At 41.8% G+C, this 21,937-nt stretch overlaps 1 protein-coding gene across 2 annotated transcripts in view; it reads right to left on the bottom strand.

Annotated features, from left to right (window-relative positions):
• The window catches only part of LOC127619372 (piezo-type mechanosensitive ion channel component 1-like), a 140,393-nt gene that overhangs the window by 86,747 nt on the left and 31,709 nt on the right, over positions 1-21,937 (bottom strand). For both annotated transcript variants that reach the window (XM_052092278.1, XM_052092271.1), the window contains exons 2-3: positions 13,360-13,455; positions 561-683 (exon numbers count right to left, since the gene is read on the bottom strand). In XM_052092278.1, the coding sequence (XP_051948238.1) occupies positions 561-683; positions 13,360-13,455 (219 nt within the window). The remainder of the gene's footprint in view (positions 1-560; positions 684-13,359; positions 13,456-21,937) is intronic.

The raw sequence follows: 21,937 nt of genomic DNA on the forward strand, positions 1-21,937 counted from the left end.
TCTAAACAACTACAATCTGACAAACAGGATAAAGTTTGTGATGTCTTTGAAAGGGGACGTTGCATTTTTCATGTATGACTTTGGGACGGGTTCGGGTTTGTAATTAATGAAAGAATGAGCAGGATCACCTCATTTGTTTTGCACTCTCACCCACAGACATGCATGAACAGAAAAGTTAGGGGCCGTTCACACCAAACATGTTTTTGTCATTTTAAGGCCCATGCAGACCTCTAGTCCAAACCTTGCTACTTTTTAATAGCTCATGTACATATGCGTCCGATGGAAGTCTTTAGCAGTTGTGTCACGTCTTTAGATCAAACTTGGACAGATCAACCAAGCCGATTAATCGGGGCATTTTGAGATTATCTGCATCTGCTGATACTGTAACTGTTCCTGATTGGCAGCCTCCACTTTAGCTTTAACAAACTCATCTTACTCCTTGCTTAATCTTTAAGGTGAGTAAACCCATATCAGTCGACCACTGGATAAACACGGGACAACAGTTTACCCATGACTGAATTGACAGCCACTGATCAATGCTCAGAATAAAACAGACTTACAGTTGTGTCCCAGTGCATCATCGAGGCTGGGGATCGTATAAAGGCAGATCTGAAAGCAGATGTGAGCCAAGAGGAAAATCAGACTGGTGCTGAAGAGAGCCTTGATGAAGCATCCAGTGTGTCCTACAGAACAGACAAGAAATATACAGTGAGAAAGGACCAAAGTTGGAAGGTCACACAAAGAGTGAGACCGATTAGAAATAGAAAGACTTAAACGCAGTCCCAAAATCTATTGCCTACATAGGCAAACTGAGTTCTGTGGCAGCATCCTAGCTGAAATACAACCTCATAAGTGACTGATTTTGAAAAACACTCTACATAGGCAGCATCTCACATGCACCACACAAAATGATGCTCCTCGCCCTCCTTAGGGTGACCAATGACTTACTGATGGCGGAGGACGCTGGAGAGTGCTCCATATTAGCGTTGCTTGATTTAACTGCAGCGTTTTATACAGATGATCATTTAGTTTTAATTTATACATTAGAGAGATGGGTGGGAATATCTGGGGTGGCTTTAGACTGGTTTGTCAAATAGGACATCTGTAGTGTCTTTTGGAGATTAGATGTCCTTCTCTTTAACAATTCATTGTGGTGTTCCGCAAGGATCCCTGTTAGGGCCAATTTTGTTTTCTCTATATATGTTACCTCTTGGTTCTCTGATTCAAAACACAAAATGTTTTCATTGCTATGCAGATGACCTACAGATATATAACGATCAGTCTAGCATAAATGTTCTTCAAGAGAGTATAGCAGATATATAAACTGGATTGCATGTCATTTTCTGCAGTTAAAGTCTGACAAAACAGAGGTTGTCATAATCAGTCATGGTTTAGTTTTTATTTAGATTGAGCCAGCACTTAATCATGTTGTCCTGAATATACAGCAGGTGGTGAGATAATTGGGCTTCTATTTTCTTTCAAAGTTTTTTATTTTGCTACAAAGTTACAATCGACAATTTCTCATCCCTCACCAACAACAAGTCCAAAGAAACCCCATCAGTGCCGACCTTGTCACAGCATAATTGCACCTACATGTACAAATGCATGCACAAATACCCATATATATATATATATATATATATATATATATATATATATATATATATGTATACATTCATATGCATGTACATATCTACACATGTAGAATCGATTAAATCAAATAAACATAAATAATAATAATAAATAAAAAGAAAATATCACCAAATGACAATGAAAAGCTCGATCAATGACTAGGCATTATTTAGATCCATGGAAATAGTCCAAAACAGGTTGCAAGGTCAAAAAGGTTTTTCCGAGCCTTGTAAAGAATATCTAATCTTTTCGAGGTAGAGGCAAGACATTATAACTCTGGACCACTGTGTATAAGTGGGGGGGCAGTCTCCTTCCACATTAACAATACCGCTCTGTGTGCTAAAAAGGAGGTAAAAGCAAGGACCTCATGCCTTGATGTCGATAACCATGATTCCTCTGGGTCAACCCCAAACAGTGCCACCAAAGGTTCTGGATTTAGCCTGTATTGGAGGATCACTGAAAGGGTTTCAAATACAGATCACCAGTAGCACTCCAGCTTGGGGCTTGTCCAGAACGTGTGGATTAGTGTACCATCTTCACTTTCACATCGGTTACATAGGGGATTAGTTCCAGGGAAGATTTGGGATCATTTAACTTTAGACATATGGGATCTATATACTACTATATATTGCCTTGCACATATTGATGAGGAGCGGCGGACATGCTTGAGAACTGAACTCCATGTATTTTCTAAAAGTGGGCAACCAAGATCTTCCACCCTTGGGCGTCTATTTTGACACCAATTTAAATTTGGAATATTACATCAGGAAGTTAGTTCAATCTTGATCAGAAATGTCTTATACAGTGCATTCAAAAAGTATTCAGACCCCTTAATTTGGTTTATGTTGAAGCTTTATTCTAAACTGATTTCAAATGTTTTTGCCATTTATTTATTTATTTTTCATATCAATCTACACTCCATACCCCATAATGGCAAAGCAAATACCAGATTTTTGATAACTTTGCAAATGTATAATATCACATTGGCATAAGTATTCAGACCCTTAACTCTGTACTTAGTTGAAGCACCTTTGGCTGCGATTACAGCCTCGAGTCTTTTTGGGTATGATGCGACAAGCTTTGCACATCTGGATTTGGGGATTTTCTACCATTCTGCAGATCCTCTCAAGCTCTGTCAGGTTGGATGGGGACTGTCGGTGGACAGCCATATTCAGGTCTCTCTAGAGATGTTCGATTGGGTTCAAGTCCGGGCTCTGGCTGGGCCACTCAAGGACATTCATAAAGTTGTCCCTTAGCCACTCTTGCATTGTCGTGGCTTTGCGATTAGTCATTGTCCTGATGGAAGGTGAACCTTCGGCCCAGTCTGAAGTCCTGAGTGCTTTGGACCAGGTTTTCATTAAGGATATCTCTGTATTTTGCAGTGTTCAGATTACCTTCAACCCGGAGCAGTCCCCTGTATGATAATCTATTACCTATTAAAATCTCACCTTACACACAGCTGGTGCAACCCTACCTTGATGATCAAATTATTGAGCAAGATTTAAGAATGTTCCCAAGATCATCTTGCGTCTTTAATGGACGCAAGGAAATCTGACCTTTTACATTCACGAGTTAACACGGTCAAAGTCAATCATTTACTTAGATTTGATGAGTTGAAAGTGCAGAATCCTAAAAAAAATTCTCCAATTCACATCATAATGTTCCTTTATTTCAAAGACTTTGCTTATTTCCAATTTTCGATTTTAATAATCCTTTGCTTATTTCCAATTTTCGATTTTAATAATCCTACAATTTCAATCTGATCTCAAGAATTTTAGACCCCTCTGTATGTGCGATTGGGTTGCAGCAGCGATACTTTCACCAGAAGAGGTGATTGAGGACATTTATAAAACTGAAAGATGTATCAGTCTCCGGTATGGACACACTGAAAGGCCTCTGCAGAGCTTTATTTGTCTTTCCAGTTTGTCTTGGAATTTGCACCGGTTTGTTCCAAGGACATTCGATGAAAGGCCAGTTCAGTACTCGCCATCAACCTCCAACCTGCTATACGCTACAGGGAGAGTGTGAAATCTGTGGGGCCGTTATGGGATGATCCACAAAACGACATCACTCTGATGTCATGTGTGTTTTGACACGTGCGGCTGTGATTGTTTGAACAAGGATCGTGGCTCTGGAGCACCTGAAACGACTTGATAGCCCCCAAAATGGTGCAATTTTACCGAGCACTTCTGTGGAAAAATCCACAGTCTACCTATGCAAGCTGAGCGAGGAGATTTACACATTAGCTGTGGGACATTTTCAGCCAATTTTGAGGTTATTCTGTGTAAAGGGATTAATGGAAAGGAGGAGGCCAGAACCGGCTTGACAATATAAATAATAGTTTAATATAAAACTGAAACAAAAAGACAAACACACAAAGGTGTCGGACAGCAGTCACACTGCAGCATCCAGTCAGCCTTTATCCCTTTATAGGGGCCTGGTGTGCGGAATCACGACCCGGCCCCACCCTCCGCCCCGCCTTGCCACATTCCTCCCTCATTCTCTCAGGCCGGGGAGCCCCCGGCATGATCTACAACCCCCCCGTGTTCTCAGGAAACAGAAGGGGTCTCCCCCGCCCCTGGCAGTGGCCAGGAGCCCCTCCCCGCTCACGGTCGGTGGTCTCATATCCTGCCACGTTCAGCCACTGGTAGGGGTCTCCTCCGCCCCTGACAGCGGCCATGACAACTCCAGGCGATCGGTTAGGAGCCCCTTCTCCCTTCGTGGTCGGTGGCCGTTCGTCCGCTCTCTGGTGGCCGGGCTCCTCCGTCCTCCTGCTCCATTGGGGTGGATGGTAGTGGCGAGGACTCTACTACGGCACATCCCTACTTCTTCCCGGATTTCGGCACCAGTGTAAAGGGATTAATAGAAAGGAGGCGGCGAGAACCGGCGTGATATAAAACTGAAACAAAAACACAGGTGTCGGACAGCAGTCCGTAAATCTCTCTCTGTCGCACTGTAGCTTCCAGTCGGCCTTTATCCCTCTCTGAGGCTTGATTAGCCCGATTAGGGGCCGGGTGTGCAGAATCACAACCCGTCCCGGCCCACCGCCCTGCCACATTCTGCCAATATACATACTGTGTATTTTGGCATATTACTACAGTAAAATATAATCACAGAGTATTGTAATTTTAATATTTCGCAGATTATAGATCTCTTTGCTGGCATAACCAACATGAGTAAAACCTGAAACCAAGTTGTGACCATGGCAGGTGGGGTACGTGGCACACACCCCCCAGAGAGTACTGCATCTTTCCAGATCTTTCCTCCCACTCACATACTGTAAGAGTGGGAAAACATGTGAGATCTCATCACTCTCACATCCCAGTGTGCATTTGTGTGGAACATTCAGAACAACAGCCACTATAGATTAAACCCATTTTAGTTCACCCCAAACTTTTCTCATATTTACTTACTTCAAACTCAGGAAACGTCAAACTTGTGTCGCCCACATGCTCTAACCCCCAGAGAACAGCTCCAACACTAACCACCATGCTTGAATTGATGTAATAGCTCTTTTTTCAGAGGCTTGGAAAGAAGTATTGAGTTACATGATCATAAAACCAGACAATTCAAATGTGGTCAATTCATCACAAAAGCAACCGTATTCTAAGTAACTGGTCCAAATGAGCATGACCGCTGATTGACAGCATGAAAAACAGGTTGTTGAGGGGGAAGTACAGAGCAGATGAGAGGGATTTGGCATGTCACTGCCACTGTCAGTCTACAGATGCCTAGAAATAATTTCCCCAAATTCCAGACGAACATTCAGACCAGACATCCGATATTTGACTATTTTCTTCTCAGCAACTGTGGTTTAAAATGTGGACTAAATATTCAGGGGATTTCAACGAAATAACTCAATTAAATGTAGTTTAGCGTGTATGTACATATGCAACAGTTACAAGTTTTTCTCCACTCTTAATGTAAAAACGTAAACAGACTTGCACAAGACATGCACATATTGAATTAACAGATAGAATGCAGATAAAGGCATTGAAATGCAAAACAAAACTGAGAAGTTGAATTTAATATAGAGCATAAAATCAAAATTACTTTAATAAATATTCTTGGTCTTACTGTGCACAAATTATTAGTGCATGTTATTTTAAATAAATAAATAAATGTTTTTCTTTGTAATATCTCTTTCAATGGCATAAGCTACTTACACAAAGTGCAAATGATGATAGATGCTATCTGCAGTATAAATAGCAACAAAAAGCTTCTTCTTTGCACTTAGTGTTGGATACTATTTACACCAAGTCACTGGGGCGGCTGTGGCTCAGTTGGTAGGGCGGGTCGGCCACTAATCGCAGGATTGGTCCCGGCCCACATGACTCCACATGCCGAAGTGTCCTTGGGCAAGACACTGAACCCCAAGTTGCTCCCAATGGCAGGTTAGCGCCTCCATTGGTGGCTCCAATAGCTCTGCTGTCATTGGTGTATGAATGTGTGTATGAATGGTGAATGTGTCACAATGTAAAGCGATTTGAATACCGTTAAGGTTAAAAAGGCGCTATATAAGTGCAGACCATTTACCATCTTGACCCCGGTGCAAACAGTGCCATATCCTATTTTTAACCCTTTTTAAATACTAACATACAGTATACCGTAGGTTTATTTAGAGTCCCACTGACACCCTATACCAACCCCTAATCCTAACCCATAGTATTTTGTAGTAAAATCATAGTAACCACAAAATGAACCATGGCTACTACAGTCATAGTTACAACAATATTATTATAGTAAAACCACTTTCACTATAATAACCCCACATTACAGTTGTAGCACCATGCTTAATTGCATAAAAACTATGGTTTCTGCCAAAAAAAAAAAAAACATGGTAACTATAATATTACTATCATAAAACCATAGTTCATTTTCAAAAGGGTTAGAGTTCTGAGACTTTTGCAAAAGAGCGAAACAGGATAGGCAGAAGAGTGGGATGAAATGGCGGAATTTAACTTGGGTTCTTCGCACGCAACAACATATCCACACTGCCATTACATCCCACACCAGAGCAGCGTAAACTTCTGTTCCCACCAGACTATTGGGGTGCAAAGAGCCGAACTGTGTGGCAGGTGCTATACACCTGCGTGCCAATAGTCACTCCGTTCTTAAAAATGTAATAACTTGCGGAGTCTAAATTAAAACCAGACTCAAGACAATGTCAACCGCAAACGTCTACTACTGTGTCTACAAGACACTCGAAGGTAACTTGGTCAAGTAACAGTTCAAATATTAGCCATTCCCCATTCGGTGAGGACTAACCCTAAATAATTTAAGAATCTGTGACTATACCTGTGAATTTGACCCAAATATACCCTGGCTAACATTTGTTGAGGTGATGTATATTTTCCTAAAGCTTTTAAGCCTGTGATTATTCACAACTGGCATTGGTGTTCCTCACATTTCCAGGCCACAGAATGAGCAGTTAATCCATAGTAGGGAACGAGCAAGATGGTTTTCATTAAAACCATTAATATTGTTCACTGTCAAGTTTCACTTTACAGTGGCTGGCAGTTACAGTGCTTTTCTGAGTAGGTATTCTGTGCCAGAATATCCCCAGCGAAAAAAAAAAAACATTTAGAAAACTGTCACTTAATTCACATCATCACAGTTCTTGCTGTAAGCCTCCCTGGAGAGTAACAAGTGTAGAAATGTCCAGACAGTGGGAAACAAACACGGTAGCTGTTGTAATTCCCAACATAGTCTCATGACAACTCCAGATGGCGAAATCTGACGATATTGTACAACTTGGCCTGTACGAAAAGATTAAGACTTTTATTCCCATTGAGAACAACCAATCAACAAACAGAATGAATTTCCTCAGAAAATCAAGCTTGAAGTACCACCTGTTTTCTCCAGGGGGCAGTAAGTGAAACTTCAGCTGTGTAGGCATGAACCAAGCGTGCCGCACAAGCCCTCAAAAGTGAAGCCAAAACGTCTCAATCGCCCCCCGGTGACTGGTCCTAGTATAGGTCATAAACCCCGCCTCCCCATGTTATTCAACGGGACGTGAGACCAACTAAACAATTCAATTACACTTCACATATCTTTTTTCCAAAGATAGAAACTACAGTAAATGACAGAAACTATCACGTTGATGTCATTTCAAGTGTTTGTTTTCAAAATAAGTTTGTTTTTAGTTATTTGATGCTATAAAAACGGTGCTGTGACATCATGACAGCTGTGATTGACAGATTCTCTGAGCGAAGTAGTCACTGAAGCACCAACTGACTTTTTTTCGGGATCTTCGGAGGACTGAGGAGATTGGAGCTTTAAATTTAATATCTAAATTTCTATAATTAATTATTTAAATAATTTTTTGCGATTGATTCAGCGAGAGTGAGGGCGGGGCCTTGATTTCGCGGCTTTACTTCCTGCTCACTACTGCGCAGGTCTGGTCCCGAAATCGCAACTGCGCAGACTGAAGTCCCAAGATGTCAGCGCCATATCGGGACACTGGCGGCTTCAGTTCTCACCAATGGAAAAGAGCGAAGGGGCGTCGTCCAGAGAACAAGTCAACCCTTCATCAGACCAGTGATGGGAAGATCGGATCATTTTACTGACTTGGATCTTTGAGTCTCATTCAGCAAAATTAACGAATCTTTATTCAAGTCATTTCGTTCATTTGAGCAGAATTAAATTAAAATGTTAAATGTTACATTTTCAACTTGTCATGAGATCAGGTTGGAATTCCACACCTATTTCATGGAGGTAAAGCAACTGGCACACGTCCTACCTCTCAGATTTTTGGTAGACATGAGGTCTTTTTCATTCTTGTACCCTCACAAAAATAAAAAGGCCAATCATAGCAACTACGGGCCAGATCCACACTTAAACACATTTATGTTTAAAAATGCATTTATTTATGGGCCGTTCGTGTTCCATAGGGGTCAGGTGAACCTGAAAACAACAGTATTTCGGTATTGTGTCATTCTGTTATAAGCCGGGCAGTAGTCACAGCTTTAGTAGAGCGACTCTGTTATACAGGGCATCATCAACTTTTCAGCACCTTGTTAAGCCCTGTTATCAAGTATATACTACTAACAGCTTTGTGTCCAGCACTCCTGCCTCTTAAACAGGAAGTGGCTCTGTTGATAACCCGATGTGAGCTACAGTGCTCTGGACAACAGCCCAGACATAGATGACCAGCCTTCTGCCCCATTCACACAAACAATGTGTCACCGGATGCACTGATATTATTGGGAGGCAGCGCAACTGGCCATAGCTTTTAAAAGTTGGATACCAAATGAGAGGTATTGCCAGTATAAATAAGATGTGACTCCATATGGACAGAAATGTCATATTTGGGTAACCTACTCCTTTCAGGTCACTTTGTTACTGCAAGTAACGATGTGTAAACGCCCCGTCTATTATCACTGATGCTGCTCTTACAAAAGCTTTGTTCGGTGCCACTCCCAGAGAAAATAAAAGACATCTAAACTGGATCAAAGCCCTGAAACATCATCTCTTAAAGGGCTCATGAATTGGAAAATCAAACTTGCCGTGATATCTTGACATATAAGAGTTCAAAACATACTGTACATCTCAGAACCGAAAACCTCTTGTTGTGTAAGAGCCATGATTTGAATAATAAAAATGTAACACTAAAGGCATGAACGTTTGAGTAGATATTTAAATTAGTTTAGGTTTATGTTATCTATGTACATTTGTTGAGCACTACCCCCCCCACCCCCACGTTTATTCTATAATGGTTTGCTCCGTCTTGGACTGTCCTTGGCGCCTTTAAGATTGGCACGTTTCCTTTAAGAACGAAAGACGGAGCAACAGTTTTTGACCGAATTTTCAGTAAACGATTGAAACAAAGGTGCCAAAACTACTAGTTCTTTTCTTCCTCCTCACTAATACATCATAGTGAGGTGTTACATTACTGTAAAGGGCCAGTTCTCCGATACGCCGCAGCTTGTTCCTCGGCCACTCCTCCACCCTCTATCGGACGACAGCCGCGCCTCTCCGGGCGGATCAGAGGCAGTCCTCCAGCCCCAGGCGGACGGAAGGCTCCGCTGCGTTCTCGGGGAACAGAAGGGGTCTCCCCCGCTCCTGGCAGCGGTTCTCCCGCTCCAGGCGGTCGGCAGTGAGCCCCTCCCCACTCGCGGTTGGCGGTCTTAAACCCTGCCGTGTTTCAGCGGCCGGTAGGCGAGTCCTGTGCCCCTGGCAGTGGCCCTGACCATTCCAGGCGGTCGGTTAGGAGCCCCTTCTCCCCTCGCGGTCGGCGACCATCGTTCTCTTTCAGGCGGCTGGGCTCCTCGTCCCCCGGCAGATGGCCGCGGCTGCTCCGTTGGGGTGGACGGTAGTGGCGAGAACTCTACTACGGCGTATCCCTCCTCCTTCCCGGGTTTCATCACCAGTGTAAAGTGATCAATGGAAAGGAGGCGGCGAGAACTGGCTTTTCAATATAAATAATAGTTTAATTGTAAACTCAAAAGACAACATAAACACACACATGACGGACATGTCCGTTAACGAACTCTCTCTCCCGCACGATCCTCTGCAGTGAACTTTATCACTCACGGTAGCTTAATTAGCCTAATACGGGACCGGGTGTGTAGGATCACGACCCGGCCCCGCCACATTTACATAGACAGGTGCTCAGATGGGAAGAGGTTAATACAATACCACTTCTGAGCCAAAGAGGCAAACTGACTAATTGCTATTCTTGAATGTAAGCAATAACTAAATAGATTTAGAGTTGCAAAAATGCTAAAATATTTGATTTATTCAATCTTTTAAGCATTGCAGATGTTTTAGTCTGATTCTCTCTAATACAGCAGGAATTAATGAAATCATATATACATTTTATTATATATAAATAAATGTATACATAGCAAATTATGGGACAAGCTGAATACAAAACCACTTTAGACAGCGAAAGAGCCTTTTATGTATCATCTCATTAAACAGCAGGAATGAATGTCCAGTGGTTTATAATTGTTTATAATCGATTGTTATGGTCGGTAAACTCATGGTTTGGCAAACTGACTAATTGTTATTCTTAAATGTCAGCACTTACTGGAGTAAGAGTGTAAGTTTTTAAAAGATTTTATATATGATATAAAATGTAAATCAAATAAAAATAGATTTAATTAATATTATTTTGTTTCATATATTATATAAATGTAATATTTAAATATTTTTCATGTTTAAATTCATATATTAGATTATTTATATTTTATATCTATACTTTCTTGAAAATTCCTAATATATATTATTATATAAAATAATAAATAATTATATGATGCTTTATTATTATAATAAATCAGATTATACATTAAATGTACAGTAATTCCTGTCTAAATGTGTCACAGTGTCTACCAGTTTCCTAAATATGTGAAGATCATATTTTTATATTTGTAACTGTTGATAAACATATTAATATTAAATATACACTACCATTGCTTGAGAAAATGTCTGCTAGTTGTGATGACTTGACTATTATTCTAAAATGTGAAGAAAAACATTATAATAAAGAATGAGTGTTTCAAAACTTTTGACCGGTAGAGTGTGTGTGTATATATATATATATATATATATCACCGATCCTCCACCAAATTTCACAGTGGGTGCGAGACACTTTGGCTTGAAGGCCTCTCCAGGTCTCCGTCTAACCATTAAATGATCAGGTGGAGGATCGGTGATGATCTGGGGGTGCTTCAGCTAGATTCGTCTTTGTGAAGGACGCATGAATCAAGCTATGTACAAGGTTATCCTGGAAGAAAACTTGCTTCCTTCTGCTCTTCTGCTCTGACAATGTTCCCCAACTCTGAGGATCGTTTTTTCCAGCAGGACAATGCTCCATGCCACACAGCCAGTTCAATCAAGGTGTGGATGGAAGACCACCGGATCAAGATCCTGTCATGACCAGCCCAATCTCCAGACCTGAACCCCATTGAAACCACTGGAATCTGACCAAGAGGAAGATGGATGGCCACAAGCCATCAAACAAAGATGCTTGAATTTTTGCACCAGGAGTGGCATAAAGTCATCCACCAGCAATGTGAAAGACTGGCAGAGAGCACCAAGATGCATGAAATCTGTGATTGAAAATCAGCGTTATTCCACCAAATACTGATTTATGAGCTCTTCCTAAGTTAAAACATTAGTATTGTGTTGTTTAAAAATAATCATAAACTTGTTTTCTTTCCATTATTCAAGGTCTGAAATCACTGCATATTTTTGGTTATTTTGACCAGTTGTCATTTTCTGCAAATACATGCTCAAAATGACAATATTTTTATTTGGGAGAAATGTTGGCAGTACTTTATAGAATAAAACACAAATGTAAATTTTACTCAAACACACTACTATAAATAGTAAATCTAGAGAAACTGATCTCTCAATTTTTTTCTGGAGCTGTATGTATAGATATATAAAAATAAATATACACCGATCAGCCACAACATTAAAACCACCTGCCTAATATTATGTAGGTTCCCCTCATGCAGCCAAAACAGCTCTGACCCATCGAGGACTCTACAAGACCTCTGAAGGTGTCCTGTGGTATCTGACACCAAGATGTTAGCAGCAGATCCTTTAAGCCCTGTGAGCTGCGAGATGGGGCCTCCATGGATCGGACTTGTTGGTTCAGGACATCTCATAGATGCTCAATCGGCCAAATCAACACCTTGAACTTGTTGTCAAACCATTCCTGAACAATATTTGCAGTGTGGCAGGGCGCATTATCCTGCTGAAAGAGGCCATCAGGGAATAGCATTACCATGAAGGGGTGTCTGTGGCCTGCAACAATCTTTAGGTAGGAGGTACATATCAAAATAACATCCACATGAATGAACATCCACGGCTGAGCATTGCCTAGAGCATCACACTGCCTCTGCCGGCCTGCCTTCTTCCCATGCTGCCATCTCTTCCCCAGGTAAACGACCCACACGCACCCAGCCTTCCACATGATCTAAAGGAAAACATGAGTCATCAAACCAGTCCACCTTCTTCCATTGCTCCATGGTCCAGTTCTGACGTTCACGTGCCCTTTGTAGGCGCTTTGGTGGACGGGTCAGCATGGGCACCCTGACCGATCTGCGGCTACGCAACCCCATACGCAGCAAGCTGTGATGCACTGTGTGTTCTAACACCTTTCTATCATGGCAAGCATTATGTTTTCAGCAATTTGTACAACAGTAGCTCTTCTGTGGGCTCGGTCAAAGTTGCTCAGATCCTTACGCTTGCCCATTTTACTTGCTCCCAACACATGAAATTCAAGAACTGACTAATATATCCCACACCTTGACAGATGCCATTGTAACGTGTAAGGTGTAATATATATTTACCACATGCTGATAAATATAATCCTTGAATGCACTGTAAGGTCCTTTGAATATAAGTGCCATATGTGTAAATCTAATTTAATGTCAATAACTCGAATTCGAGGAATGTGCAGCTGTCAAAACCCTTGAATATGATCAAATACTCAATGACAAGAACTTTAGCAATTTTGTTAAATCCAGCACTACATGTTTTCCAGCAAGATTAATTTAGCCATTTTTGCTTCAGAGAGTCTGGGAACCGTCCACAGGTTTGAAGATGAGCCATTTGAAGATGACACTAGTTCTCATGCAATTCACCAAAACAACATCCCGAGACAGTCACACACATTTATTCATTTAGCAATCAAATTGTTTTACAGTTTAGCACAGTTTCCTGCCAGACAGAGGATGGTGACATTGAAAAACAAAGCATTGGGAAACTCACCTCGTAGTGTTCGTTTATTGGGCCATTGAAACCATGGAAGCAGCAGCAGGTACAGAAGATAGACTAACGAAAGAGCGTTGTAACGGAAGATGCTGGCTGTGGGAACAAGAGAAAATCAGTTCAGTAAATTCAGTCATATTCGTTCAATAACACTGTTATCACGGGGCGGCTGTGGCTCCGGTGGTAGAGCGGGTCGGCCACTAATCGCAGGGTTGGTGGCTCAATTCCCGGCCCACACTACTCCACATGCCAAAGTGTCCTTGGGCAAGACACTGAACCCCAAGTTGCTCCCAATGGCAGACTAGTGCCTTGCATGGCAGCTCTGCCGTCATTGGTGTATGAATGGGTGAATGAAACATAGTGTAAAGCACTTTGTATACCGCTAAGGTTAAAAAGGTGCTATATAAGTGCAGACCATACAGAGATTTGAAAGTACCCCTAACCCCAAGTGTTAGCGATAGTAATAGTGATGCTTTCTTCGTCCACCCACAGTCCCTTTAAACCTTGAATGTCTTTTGTCCAGTCTAAGCTGGATGGCGTGCAGTTGTGCCCTCTTACAGGTCTTTGCTGATGTTGATAAAGCACACACCCTTTATCAAGCTGAGAGGCCCACATGTAAAGCATGCTGAGACTAGGTCAGGCACTACGAGGGTCTGCCAAGGCATACAGGAGCTCCCTGCCCCCTGCGGAGGCTAGAAAAGGAAACCTCCCTGTGACGTTTATTTTCCATTCCATCCCAACAACACCTCAGAGCCTACAAAACTCTTCTGCCGTCCCTAAATCTGTAATTCAAGCAGATGACTGAATGCTTTGTTTGTGAAGTCTGTCTCTGGCCAGCGGCCAGAAAGTTTCACAGGCTTGAAGGCTACAGAGCTGTAGGGACCATTACGATGCAGGAACAAAGACACACAGTGTTCTGTGAATGGGGCTCTTGATTTCACCAGAAAAATAGTGTGTTAAAGGAATAGTTCAACAATCATGTGGCAGCAGTGTAATGTGCAAAATCATGCAGATATGGGTCAGGAGCTTAAGTTAATGTTCACATCAACCATGGTTTGAGTATTTCTGTAAATGCTGATCTCCTGGGATTTTCACGAGTGTATAGAGAATGGTGCAAAAAAACAAAACAACCAGTCAGCGGCAGTTCTGTGGATGGAAACGCCTTGTTGATGAGAGAGGTCAACGGAGAATGGCCAGACTGGTTTGCGCTGACAGAAAGGATACAGTAACTCAGATAACACTTCTGTACAATTGTAGTGAGCTAAATAGCATCTCTAACCTTGAGGCGGATGGGCTACAACAGCAGAAGACCATTTTGGGTTCCACTTCTGTCAGCCAAGAACAGAAAACTGAGGCTGCTGTGGGCCCACCATCTGTGCACCTCAGCAGATATCCAGGTTTGTCAGGCCAGGCGATGTTTTTTAAATCACATGCTGTCCGGTTTTGGTGAGTCTGTTTGGCACTGCAGCCTCAGTTTCCTGTTCTAAGCTGACAGTTGTGGTACCCACTACTAGGGGTGGCTGTGGCTCAGGTGGTGGAGCGGGTCGGCCACTAATCGCAGGGTTGGTGGTTCGAATGCCGGTCCACAGGACTCCACATACCGAAGTGTTCTTGGGCAAGACACTGAACCCCAAGTTGCTTCCAATGGCAGGCTAGTGCCTTGCATGGCAGCTCTGCCACCATTGGTGTATGAATGTGTGTGTGTGAATGGGTGAATGTGTCACAGTGTAAAGCGTTTTGAATACCGCTAAGGTTAAAAAGGTGCTATATAAGTGCAGACCATTTACCATTTACCCAGAGGTAGCCTCAATGTTGTATGCTCAGAAATGCTATTCTGCATAGAACTCCTCTGATCTCTGTCATTTACAAGCCGACACAGAACTGTCACTCGTTGAATGTTTTTTTTACTTTTGACACCATTTTGAGTAAATTCTAGAGACCGCTGCATGTGAAAATCCCAGGAGATCAGCAGTTACAGAAATACTCAAACCAGCCCGTCTGAAATCGCTGAGATCACATTTTCCCCGATTCTGATGGTTGATGAGAACATTAACTGAAGCTCCTGACCCATATCTGCATGATTTTATACATTACACTGCTGCCACATGATTGGTTGATTAGATAATTGCATGAATATGTAGATGTACAGGTGTTCCTATTAGAGTGTCCGGTGAGTGTATAATAAGAAATAGTATAATTATTATCTCGTAGAGGGTTATTATTTTAATTACACACAGAGCTAGGTAGGTCTATTACTCAAATTAGTTTACTATAAATGTCATTATATGACAATGGTACAACTTGTTGTTGTTTTTTCCAAAGTTGGAGTGTCTGTAATTCCATAAATATTAAAGGTATCTTAATATCCTTTTAGGTTCGGGTTCAGAACAAACTTTCCTTTTTGAAATTGAATTTGTAAGGCAATATATGGTTAGATCCCAAAGATACGGGGCTCTCAATGTGCCAAATTGCAACGTTTGACCCATTTTCGAAAACCAAATATGGGTCACGAGGCGTGAAGCTAGTTTTTCTTGTCCAACAAAATAACGGTTTGAAGTACAAATAATGTTGAAAGTAGTAAAAACAATCATTTCAAAAATATAGCTGCAAGCAGCCATGATCAGGGCCCAGCCCTAAAGCCATTCCCTAAGCACATTGCAAAGAGCTTCAGCACAACAGTGTCACAATGTTTATACCAGCTGAAACGGGTCTCAAACTGGGGTTCACCCAGTCCTTTGAACTGAAGCCCAGAGATCTAACCACAGCACCACACAATCAACAATCTGAGTGATGCCAAAGGGATATCCTTGGTTTAGAGTATACAACTATTTAAGGGCCAATCACTATAAATACTAACGGATACAATAGGGGCTATGCACCTTCTGTGCTTGGCCCCTAACTACCATTTTTGAGAGTCCAAAAATACACTACACGTTTGTTTTTCTGTCATTTTTGGAGAATGAAATCCCCAGTCATCATTCACTTTTAATATATGGAAAAGCACTGCCAGGATATTCTTCCAAAAAATCAGATTTTGTGCCATATGAAAGAAAGAAAGTCAGGGGCCTGGGTAGCCCAGCGAGTTTTGATGCTGACTACCACACCTGGAGTCACGAGTTCGAGTCCAGGGTGTGCTGATTGACTCCAGCCAAGTCTCCTAAGCAACCAAATTATCCCGGTTGCTAGGGAGGGTAGAGTCACATGGGGTAACCTTCTCGTGGTCGCGATTAGGGGTTCTCGCTCTCAATGGGGCGCGTGGTAAGTTGTGCGTGGATCGTGGAGAGTAGCATGAGCCTCCACATGCTGTGAGTCACCACGGTGTCATGCAGATAAGCCACGAGATAAGATGCGTGGATTGACGGTCTCAGAAGCGGCGGCAACAGAGATTTGTCGTCCGCTACCCGGATTGAGGCGAGTAACCGCGCCACAACAAGGACCTACTAAGTACTGGGCATTCCAAATTGGGGAGAAAATGGGATAAATCATTTTTAAAAAAGAAAGTAACAGGGTGAGTAAATGATGACAAATTTTCATTTTTGGGTGAACTATCCCTTGCAATGGAAATAACAGAGGTAAACCTGCAAAGCTGGTTTCTTTGATACCTCTTGGCGAAAGCTCTGTGATCAACGCATCAGTCTGACGAAAGCTCCTTCCCTGGATACCAGCAGCTAATGTGATCCAACATGAACACAGCAGGGGCTGGTAAAACACTAATAAAAACCAAGCAGTAGCAAAATACTGGGCTTATTTTTCTTCCTGCTCTGATTTCATCCACCACACAGCGTTCCAAAAGTTTCCTGATTTTACAGGACAGACGAAGAGAAGTTTTGCTGCCTTTGTTTCGCATCTGTTAGTTTTGTGGACATCTACAGGGTTTCATTGAAACTTAACTGAGAACTTGATTCTCTTGAGCTGGGAAAGAGTAACATCTGAGCAATGAATCTTTCCTCTGGGATGGCATAAAACACTGATCTTAAAAGACGGCAGTGCTGTCTTGAAACCCGTGTGTTAAGAGGTACAGCTCTGTGTTTCACAGTAATGCTTAATGGCGCTGGATGGCTGCAGGAAATTACGGTAATTTGGGAACTGGAAAGACCAACAGCCACACCACAGAACTGGGATCACTGCATATCTGTAAGTGACAGCACAGAGCATGTGTGCTACAGTGCAAGCTATACAAAACACACATACCAGAGCAGGGCGGTTTCTAGGCATATAAAAATATATATAAATATTTAAATGTTCAAACAGGTTCTGCTTTATGGTTGCAGTATCTGAGACAGAGATTAAGTCCCTGGTGTTAGTGGGTGCTGCTGCCGGGAAAAGAGAAAGAGAGAAGAGGGACGGGAGTGACAGTGTACACCTTGTGGATCAAGTATCACAGTCAGTGTGTTATAATAAAAAGGTCAAAGCCATCAGGGGCACGATTTCGTAAAAAGTACAGGAAGAGAAATGGCAATTATGGCAATTGTGTAATTATGTTCACCAAATTTGTGGATCATATAGAAGGACATTTACTATTTAACTTAAGGTAACTAGATGCAAGTACACTAAAATCAGATTTGCCATTTAAATATTGTTTAACTGATATTTTAGGTCATACAATAACACAGCTTAAATAATAAAGAGTAAAACTGATTCTAGTTCAATCATTAAATAAACTTATTTCTCCACAGAAATGCTAGATAATTTTAAAAGGGTCCAACTTGACCAAAATGGGACAGAGATCACCCTAATGATGACGTCACAAGAAATAACTTTTTGCAACAAAACAACATAAATAATACTAGAAGAGTTAAGACCTCTATGAATTCTTAATATCATCTTTTTAAATGCCCCCATATTTTCCATTTGACCAATTAAATAATTTAAGCACACAGCATTATGGGCATTCCCAATAGCCACAGTTTTGTCCAATTTTGTCTATGGATTTTAAAGAACAATTATTTCAAGGAACATAGATATTTCAGTAATGAGCCCAAAACCTTTTTTTCTCCCCTTTTCTCCCCAGTTTAGAATGGCCAATTTCCAATGCGCTCTAAGATCTCGTGGTGGTGTAGTGACTCGCCTTAATCCGGGTGGCGGAGGACGAATCGCAGTTGTCTCCGCGTGCGAGACCATCTTATCACGTGGCTTGTTGAGCACGTTACCGTGAAGACATAGTGTGTGTGGAGGCTTTACGCTATTCTCCGCGGCATCCATGCACATCTCACCACATGCCCCACCGAGAGCGAGAACCACGATATAGCAACCACGAGGAGGTTACCCCATGTGACTCTAACCTCCCTAGCGACCGGGCCAATTTGGATGCTTAGGAGTCCTGGCTGGAGTCACTCAGCATATGATTCGCCCTGGATTCTAACTCGTGTCTCCAGGTGTGTTAGTCAACGTATTTACTAGCTGAGCTACCCAGGTCCCCAATATAAAGGATTTTTAATAGCTGATACCATTAACGATAGATAACTAGAGAACAGGGTGGCCGATGGCTGATATACAACGTGGTCTTCTGCTGTTGTAGCCCATCCGCCTCAAGGTTCGACATGTTGTGCATTCTGAGATGCTATTCTGCTCACTACAATTGTACAGAAGTGTTATCTGAGTTAATGTAGCCTTTCTGTCAGCTCGAACCAGTCAGGCCATTCTCCATTGATCCCTCTCATCATCAAGGCGTTTTTGTCCACAGAACTGCCCATTTCTGCCCAAACGCTAGAGACGGTTGTGCGTGAAAATCTCACAAGATCAGCAGTTACAGAAATACTCAAACCAGCCCGTCGAGTCTAAGTGCACAAACAGGACTCTTTGCAGACCAGGTGTATCAAACACATGTCCATTTGAGCCCCAATGAAACTACGATCCCCAAATTCTTTCAAATCCCACGCATAGCAACGGGAGATAACAAGCTTGCACCCATTATTGCACTGATTTTCACACAACGGAGGAAAACATAGAAGAAAATAATGACGAGGCAGCGGTTCGGGAGATGTTTTTATTTCATTCTTAAACTTTAGAAACATTTACTTAATCTTGTGGATGGTCCATGTTTTGTTCACAGCTCATCCTGAATGTAAAAGGCCAGTTTATGTAATGTGACTCGTTCTGATTTTTTAAAACAGCTGTTAAATAAAAAGCTGAAAGGGAAAAAATAGAGAGTAAAAAAATCAATTTTGAATAAACTGAAAAAGAAAGAAACTGAAGGACAAGATGCATCGAGAATCATTTTGTAATCTAATCTTTACCCTCTGAAACGAAACCGAATCGAATCATGAGGCCAGTGAAGATTCACACCTCTAGGCACAACATTGCCGGTACAACGTTGGCTGCCAACTTGATTGTTTTGGGTTGAATGGATCACATGACTGCATCACATGACAACAAATGCGTAATTGTTTTTAGATGTCTCCGTTTTCCCTGTCCACACTACAACGTTACGAAAAAAAAGATGCGTTTTCAAACATGGCCTCACACCGACCCATAACATATATTAAAAAATGGTATGCATGCATTCCCTTCCTGCATTTACCCAAAACAAATATGGCCTCTGTCTCTGAACATGCATATGCTGCTATACAAAGCCCTGACCTGACAGACAAGTGACAGCGTGTTAAACAGTCACGGCTCAGCACACAGTCAGACTTGCAGACACAGCGAATCTCTCTTAAATCACTGTGTTATGTTTCAGTGTGCACTGTTGACATTATACAGATCTAGTAATGTCCCCTCTGGAATGTCACCCTGAGACCAACAAGCTTTTACCACCTGCTGTTTATGGACCTCCTCAGTGTCACCTGCTTGTTGCCAGGCAGAAGGGGCGTTCCTTCAAGTTGGCATACCACTAAGTGATTTCTCCACCAGTTTTCAGATTCAAGTGTTATTTGTACAATCATCTCTATGAATTTGTTTCAAGTTATTATTGGTGATATGTGCCTTGTTTAGGAAACAATCCCAGCAATGAAACATATCAAATATTTTATGATGATGACAATTAGAGGCCAACAGTGGATTTTGTCGATACAATAATTAAAGGTGGTGGAATAGATAACCGATTGATCGGCCGATTTATAGAATGTAAAAAAACAATTTGTCTTACCTTACGAATACTGGGAGAGACAAAAAGGCAACCAAATCCCAATAATAACTAGAATAAAATTAAGATTTGGCCAATAACCAAACAATTAAAAAAAATGTAAAATAAATTGTAGTCTTTTCTTACTAAAACAGGGACAGACAAAAAAACTAGAAGAGACCAAAATGAAAACAAAAAAAAATTCCAGAAGTAGTCTATTTTGCAAACAAATCCATGTAAGCACAGGCGTAGTTCTAGCGGGACAACTAGCAGCTGTACATCATCGCACCATTAGCTGGGTAACTCCAAGCCAATCACATGTAAGCCGTTGATTTATAAGACTGCTCACACTATCACATTGCTGTTTCAGTGTGCTAACGTGGCAACCTCCTCCACCCCACCACCACCTGTTGAGCCCCGTCCTGCACGGGGGTAGGCTCCTCGCCCCTGCCTCCTATCTACGGCAGGATATGACGGTTCCGAGTACAAATTCTTTGGACCACCAGACGGGGCTTACGCCAAAGAGAGAGACATTACTTTTCTGTTTTATATCCATCAAATAAACATCATCTAAATCTTTACTCAAGTCTGGGAGTCTTCCTGATAGAACAATAATAACCAGACAAATTTAAGATTAGGCGATAACCGATTTATTGAGCTCTTAGTCTTTCCTAACTAAGATGGGGACAGAAACAGAGGCTTCAAGTGCACAAAATCCACACAATTCCAGATGCAGTCCAGTGTTCAACCAAATCCCAATAATAATCAGAAAAAAGATTTGGTGCACAACACAGGACTTTTAACTATAAACAAGCCTGGAATAAGCTTACCTATTTTGGGACTCTTATTTTGAAATGACGGAGAATTTGCTCAGTTAGAATGCTCTTTAAGTTTTACCAAATTAAGGGGACTATAGGGACTATATTCACCAGATTGAGGATTGTAAATATCACAAATGAGTTTTTATGTGCTACGAGGAAAATTTCTATATAGTCTCATTTTTATTTGCATGCGTTCACTTTGATTGAGAACACTTGATTAATTTCACGGTATACCACGGTTTGAAAATTGACGGTTCTCATAACATGTACATTTGCTTATCTATGGTATTGAGAAAAAAATGCAACCGGGTGGAGAATCTCAACTCCTTTCCTTCTCGACTGTCTGTCAGACTCGTCAACTTGCGCCACACACACACATGCAGCAGATGTCAGAGAGAAGCGAGGCGAGGGGGTCTGACATGAGTGTGTGTGTGAGTTAAAGCAGTGTTTCTCAACTGGTCTATTCAGACTGGGTCACGGACAGCAGGGAAATAACAATGCCATGGTAACTTCTCCCATTGAAGATATTTCGGTGGCCGCCCAAGTGATCGAGTATTTACCTGCCGAGGCAGATTTAATGATAATCTCGCAAACAGCTAAAACTTCTCAGCGAGTGTAACGAGCTCGCGCTAACTATCTGCTCTTCTCTCTGGCACGCGCGCGTTCAACAACCGGGCTTCCCTCGATACTGCGG

The sequence above is a fragment of the Xyrauchen texanus genome, chromosome 2 (assembly GCF_025860055.1).
Source record: "Xyrauchen texanus isolate HMW12.3.18 chromosome 2, RBS_HiC_50CHRs, whole genome shotgun sequence".
NCBI lineage: Eukaryota > Metazoa > Chordata > Actinopteri > Cypriniformes > Catostomidae > Xyrauchen > Xyrauchen texanus.